At 40.6% G+C, this 7,131-nt stretch overlaps 1 protein-coding gene across 1 annotated transcript; it reads left to right on the top strand.

Moving 5' to 3' along the window:
• Positions 1-533: 533 nt before the first annotated feature.
• Positions 534-6,314, top strand: LOC139546286 (endothelin receptor type B-like). The gene is made up of 7 exons (XM_071354472.1): positions 534-1,001; positions 1,119-1,231; positions 1,837-2,041; positions 2,241-2,381; positions 3,697-3,830; positions 3,912-4,020; positions 4,554-6,314. Exons 1-7 carry the CDS (start codon positions 570-572, stop codon positions 4,686-4,688), a joined length of 1,269 nt encoding a protein of 422 aa, XP_071210573.1. The 5' UTR covers positions 534-569; the 3' UTR covers positions 4,689-6,314.
• Positions 6,315-7,131: the final 817 nt, after the last annotated feature.

The following is a 7,131-nucleotide window of genomic DNA, read 5'->3' as shown; positions in this document are numbered from 1 at the left end:
ATAATAGGATTCGCATTTGTCACAAATATAACTACTGGGTCGGTGTGTCCCTAAAAGTCCTTTTAATCATTGTTGTTTTTTGTATTTGTATGTACAATGGTAAGACAACCATTGGATTTAGAACAGAGCTGTAACTTGTATAGAGTCATCTGCTGAGTACAAGACTTCAGTGAAGCCCTGTCATCCAGAATGATGCACCAAGAGCAGTAATGTGGTGACAGATTGATGACTAACCATGCCAATAAACCTCGGTCTATAAAAACCTTAATCTGCCTTAGCTAAGCCACAGACTGCATGTGTAGACTACAATTGCCACTGCATTGTGGAGGAAAAAATTGATGCTGGATCGATTGGCGTGTACAGTAGGTAATCTGACATTTTTTCAATGTTATCTATAATTTCACAGACAATCATCAATGCTTCTTGTTGTAATCAATAGACTTTACACCACATTGATTCATTTTTTGGTATCACTCCAGGCTGTAATGTGTCCAGTAATGATTTCCATTCTCATTTGCAGACTACTTCCCGGGGATAAATTGCAGGGCCTTTTGAGGAAATCATCTACGATGGAAATTGTAGCTCTTGTTCTGTCTCTGCTGCTTACCAATGGAATGGTTTTAATCAGTGCAGCGACCAATGATCAGAATCCACAAGCAGCTCCTACTATTGAACTCTTTGCAACTGCCTCTTCGGATGCTGTAGAGCTTACAGAGGACCACAAATCCAATGGTTCTGTTACCTTGTTCAAAACACCAGGACGAAACACCCGACCCCATCCCATGTGCTTAGTGTCGACTGGAATCAGAGACACTTTCAAATACATCAGTACTGTGGTGTCTGTTCTTGTATTCATCGTTGGACTAGTTGGAAATTCAACACTCTTGAGAATCATATATGAAAACAAATGTATGAGAAGTGGACCTAACATTCTCATTGCCAACCTTGCTTTGGGAGACCTGCTGCATATCGTGATAGATATTCCAGTCAATGCTTACAGGGTGAGTTATTAGCAGTGTGGGGTGCAGTGATCTGTCTATCCTGATCTATCAAATCGGGTTTTGTATTATTGAGTACACATTGATTTGTAATATAATATTGACATGTTGTTGTTGCAGCTCATGGCTCAGGACTGGCCGTTTGGTTTGGCGCTCTGTAAACTAATCCCTTTCATCCAGAAAACCTCTGTTGGAATCACAGTGTTGAGTTTATGTGCCTTGAGCATTGACAGGTGAGAGATATGACAGGTGAGAAGTATGACAGGTGAGAGCTATGACAGGTGAGAAGTATGACAGGTGAGAGGTATGACAGGTGAGAGATATGACAGGTGAGAGGTATGACAGGTGAGAGATATGACAGGTGAGAGGTATGACAGGTGAGAGATATGACAGGTGAGAGATATGACAGGTGAGAGGTATGACAGGTGAGAGGTATGACAGGTGAGAGATATGACAGGTGAGAGGTATGACAGGTGAGAGGTATGACAGGTGAGCGGTATGACAGGTGAGAGGTATGACAGGTGAGAGATATGACAGGTGAGAGGTATGACAGGTGAGAGGTATGACAGGTGAGAGGATTACACCTTCAGTTCACATTTCTGTTTCAAGATAGTTGGACATGACTGTATTACTTAGATTTTACAAGGCAAAACCAGAGAATAGAATACAAAAGGTTATAAGAAGAGTAACATGGTTAGAGTTGGCTGATGTCTACATTTCAACAAATATATTTCTTTGAAGTAGGCCCTGAAATTCCCTTTCATTGTAATGTGATTTTTGTTTTATTGTTATGAACAAAACGCTCCCTAGCCACATAATTTCCTTGTTAATTTTCTAGGTATCAAGCTGTTGCATCCTGGAATCGAATCAAAGGCATTGGGGTTTCAACCTGGACAGTAGTGGAAATAACTTTGATATGGGTGATATCAACATTCCTGGCTGTGCCTGAAGTTGTCGGCTTTGATATGATAACGATGGAGTATAAAGGACAGCATCTGACAGTATGTCTGCTTCACCCCATACAGACCAATCAGTTCATGCAGGTAATGTCAGTCCTGAGAACATGCAGTAATATAGAAAGATAAAAGGTCAATAATGTGTTTTCATTTGGTTTTCTTTAGATAATAAATTAAAATGACAGATTGATTATATAATGCAGCTAGTGAGGTGTGCTTATCATCACATTCCAGTAGGTAGATAAAACCGAAAACCACAATACTAAACACTAGATTTTTCCATAAGTTTTATAAATCAGCAAAAGACTGGTGGCTCTTCGGTTTCTACTTCTGCACGCCGCTGGCTTGCACGGCTGTCTTCTACACCCTGATGGCCCGGAAAATGTTGAGGAAGAATGAGAATACCCTGGGGAACTACACCGTACAGGTGATTACAGCTCTGGTACTAGAGAGGTATTAGATGTACAGCCTTTTGCTCCAGACCAGTAGTAAAACACGCTGATTCAGCTAATCATGGTCCAGACCAGCAGTAAAACATGCTGATTCAACTAATCATGGTCCAGACCAGCAGTAAAACACGCTGATTCAACTAATCATGGTCCAGACCAGCAGTAAAACACGCTGATTCAACTAATCATGGTCCAGACCAGCAGTAACACAGCTGATTCAACTAATCATGGTCCAGACCAGCAGTAAAACACGCTGATTCAACTAATCATGGTCCAGACCAGCAGTAAAACACGCTGATTCAACTAATCATGGTCCAGACCAGCAGTAACACACGCTGATTCAACTAATCATGGTCCAGACCAGCAGTAAAACACGCTGATTCAACTAATCATGGTCCAGACCAGCAGTAACACGCTGATTCAACTAATCATGGTCCAGACCAGCAGTAAAACACGCTGATTCAACTAATCATGGTCCAGACCAGCAGTAACACGCTGGTTCAACTAATCATGGTCCAGACCAGCAGTAACACACGCTGATTCAACTAATCATGGTCCAGACCAGCAGTAAAACACGCTGATTCAACTAATCATGGTCCAGACCAGCAGTAAAACACGCTGATTCAACTAATCATGGTCCAGACCAGCAGTAAAACACGCTGATTCAACTAATCATGGTCCAGACCAGCAGTAAAACACGCTGATTCAACTAATCATGGTCCAGACCAGCAGTAACACGCTGGTTCAACTAATCATGGTCCAGACCAGCAGTAACACACGCTGATTCAACTAATCATGGTCCAGACCAGCAGTAACACAGCTGATTCAACTAATCATGGTCCAGACCAGCAGTAAAACACGCTGGTTCAACTAATCATGGTCCAGACCAGCAGTAAAACACGCTGATTCAACTAATCATGGTCCAGACCAGCAGTAAAACAGCTGATTCAACTAATCATGGTCCAGACCAGCAGTAACACAGCTGATTCAACTAATCATGGTCCAGACCAGCAGTAAAACACGCTGGTTCAACTAATCATGGTCCAGACCAGCAGTAACACAGCTGATTCAACTAATCATGCTCCAGCCCGAAGACGATGATATGTTGATTATTTTAAACAAATGTGTTAGTGCTGGGGTGGAATAAAAGCCTGCACATCCCAGTATCTTTCCTGGACCGGACATGGAGGCCCATGGTGCAGTATAGACATAGTGCTAGCGCTGTAATGTCGTTATTTTTTTATGATGTCATTAAAATGTCTAAGATAAATCTCCTTATCTGTTTTCACCCAGAGACGAGAAGTGGCCAAGACGGTGTTTTGCTTAGTGTTTGTGTTTGCTCTCTGTTGGTTACCACTGTACCTGAGCAGAATCTTAAAACTCACCATTTATGACGAGAAGGATTCTAAAAGGTGTCAGCTACTGAGGTAAGAAAGGATACATTAAACTGTCACTGCTGTTTTCAATTGTGGAATGTGTTACTGACCTGATCCTCTCATCCTTTTCAGTGTTTTTCTTGTCCTGGACTATATTGGCATTAATATGGCATCGCTGAACTCCTGCATCAACCCCATCGCTCTGTACATGGTCAGCAAACGATTCAAAACATGTTTCAAGGTAAGATTTAATATAATCTTCCTCATTGTTTTGTTATATCAGTTCTGACACACACGAGACAGAGGTAGGTAAAGGATGAAGTGTGACGATGTGACACAACGTGCTTTATGGACTATATGTTCAAGTCATTTATGACTCGTTGACTTTTAACAGTTAAACTTGTGAGGGCAATGACTTGAGGTGGGTAAAGAACGCAGTCCTTTGAAAACAGTGACCAGAGCTAAACTAGACACCAGACAGGTCATAGCTGAATCAGCAATACTCATAGCTAAGGTTTCATCTAAGGGCATTCACAGTGCTGCTAGTTTGCATTTTAATCTAAGAGCATTTACAGTGCTACAATGCAAAAGAAAACGTGGATATCTGATCATATTGATAGTAATCTTGGCAGCCCAGAACCAACATCTCTGGCCAACTATGTTACGCCTGTCCGCAACATATTCATTGATCGTTTTGTGTTTTTGACTGTATTTGAAAATGATGTATTGTCCTTTGGACTTCTCTAACTCATTGTCTTTTTGTCTGTCCCTTAGAAACGCCTTTGCTGCTGGTGCATACATCCTGAAGTATTGATGCTTGAAGAGGTGCCGTCTATCTTGAAGTCAAAGAAGCAGGACCAGGCCTCTAAGCACAGCAACATTAGAGCTAATACGCCCACCTCCACTTGAGTAAGAGGACACTTGACTGTTTAAACAATATATTACTATGACATATGCACAGATTAATTTTTTTAAATGCTCAGTTTTAGTGTGTCTATGGATGTTTCCCTGTAATAATTTCAAAGATTGCTTATTTAATGTTATGCATTTTTAATTAATGTAATTTCAGTGTGAGGGTCTATACATGACCTATAGTCTTAGGCTCTGCCTCAATGTCTTTATTGGTTCTGTAGACCCTGACTCAATAGACAATGTAATGTACCGTCATTAGTGGTATAGAGTTGCTTAGTGACAAATCCTGTGGCATTGTCTGTTGTGAGCTTGTTATCAGTAGAACATCTGCTTATGATATGACACACTCAGACAAAGAGAGTCAGACAGTTCTGACTCTGTTCCCTCGGGCCTTGAATCACTCCCAACTACGTACGTCATGTTTCACCTATATCATACACACTGTAGGTTTATATGCCCTGGCCCGTAACATGTTTACCTGGAAAACTTTGCCTCAAGGCACTTAGTCTTGACACATATCCAGCATTACACGCTCTTACCACCTGTAAAGAGATTACCCAATTACATAGAAATACTGCTTAGTTGTTTTTTTTAAAGAAATTTAATGAGAATTTTTTTAAAGCTTATAACCAAATTAGTTCTCCTATTCAATATCAAAACTGTGTCAGAGAGGGCATGACAAATTATTAGGACACAAATGTATATTTCCGTCTCTCTGAGAGAAAGCCGTCCTCTCACATGTTGCTCCTTTAGTTCCTAAACCTATCGCATCGGAGACACCAGTGGATTCTGCCTTCACTGCTGAATGACTGATTGATGGTGGCCTATTTGTAACGCATTGTTAGATGTGTAATGAATGGAGACACTTTATAAAAGACCTGCGAGTGGAAAATAAGGAAACGGAGATGACAGAATGGGGTCAGAAGGAGGGGTGAGGGAAGAGTTGAGCACCTGATGGGTCCTGTCACAGGACAAGGCAAGCACAGATAGGAAGTATTTCTTCCATCCAATATCTTATCAATCTAGTGAACTATTTTAGGTAGAAATTATATTCCACCCCGTAGCGTAGAGAGGGAAGCCTTCTAGAGAGGGAAGCCTTCTAGAGAGGGAAGCCTTCTAGAGAGGGAAGCTGACTTTCAACCTGTTATGAAAATATAGTAAAATCAGGGCCAGATCATTTTAATGGAATATAATAATGCTCCGTACGATAGTTTCTGCACTGTAACTCTACCTGACTGTATGTACAGTATGGGAATTATTTATAAGGATGTCAATTAATTGCATTTTCCTTTATGTTTTTGGAGATATGATGATTTATACCCAGACATATTAAACAGCATCCATGAATCAAATAACGGATAACAAATTTGATTTATGTAAGATATTGCTAGAAGTCACACTTATGGTCCCATACAGTTTCTTGTTTTTTGTTCTTTAGATCTTTAATGAATGTAAACGTCAAACACATTCCTATTTATACATTACGTGTGGTTGTTATCACCTTTTTTTCCTTCTTCATGAGTGTCAGAACACAACATAGTTTCCTCCTTTGTCTCTCGTCTCTGCCCCTTTTCCACATATCCACCACTGACAGACTGAACTGAATCAATCTCAACACAGGGACTTACAAAATCCCTGTTGAAATAGAAAACAGATCAATTCTCACCAAACATCAGTATGAAACTCTTATTCATAATCTCCTAAATTATATCATCATTATGCAATTACAGGCTCATTTGAACATCCTATTCAACCTGTGCATTACATTCATGATTAACATATTGTGTGTTCCTAGTAGTGAATAAAGGGAAGAGGGGGTGGGGTGGGGGGGAGCGTACCTTCCAACCCACACTGCTTTGATATCTGCTGTGTTAGACTCCTGCACTTCATTTTCTGTTGTCACGTTGGAGCTGCTGTAGCGCTTTGCCAGCCTGGCACACATGGTGATGCGGGTGCCCAGACACCGGAGTCATGGAAAACTCCTTTTCAACAGAACCAATGAATGTTATTTTGATCTCAGAGACGATCTGGAATAGCAACTGATCTGATTTGAATATCACACACAACATCTAAAATAACCGGCTATATGTGGACATCTAAAATAACCAGTTATACTTAGACATCTAAAATAACCGGCTATACTTAGACATCTAACATAACCGGCTATACTTGGGCATCTAACATAACCGGCTATACTTAGACATCTAACATAACCGGCTATACTTGGGCATCTAACATAACCGGCTATACTTAGACATCTAAAATAACCGGCTATACTTGGACATCTAACATAACCGGCTATACTTAGACATCTAACATAACCGGCTATACTTAGACATCTAACATAACCGGCTATACTTAGACATCTAACATAACCGGCTATACTTAGACATCTAAAATAACCGGCTATACTTGGACATCTAACATAACCGGCTATACT

Source organism: Salvelinus alpinus, chromosome 20, assembly GCF_045679555.1.
Source record: "Salvelinus alpinus chromosome 20, SLU_Salpinus.1, whole genome shotgun sequence".
NCBI lineage: Eukaryota > Metazoa > Chordata > Actinopteri > Salmoniformes > Salmonidae > Salvelinus > Salvelinus alpinus.
This window is presented reverse-complemented; position numbering and strand designations above follow the sequence as displayed.

What these genes read in the sequence shown, in the direction of transcription:
- LOC139546286 (XM_071354472.1), top strand. Translation starts at nt 570, where the DNA reads ATGGAAATTGTAGCTCTTGTTCTGTCTCTGCTGCTTACCAATGGAATG. An exon ending in AAAAGGTGTCAGCTACTGAG is followed by an intron (nt 3,831 to 3,911) that starts GTAAGAAAGGAT and finishes CATCCTTTTCAG; the next exon opens with TGTTTTTCTTGTCCTGGACT. An exon ending in GATTCAAAACATGTTTCAAG is followed by an intron (nt 4,021 to 4,553) that starts GTAAGATTTAAT and finishes TCTGTCCCTTAG; the next exon opens with AAACGCCTTTGCTGCTGGTG.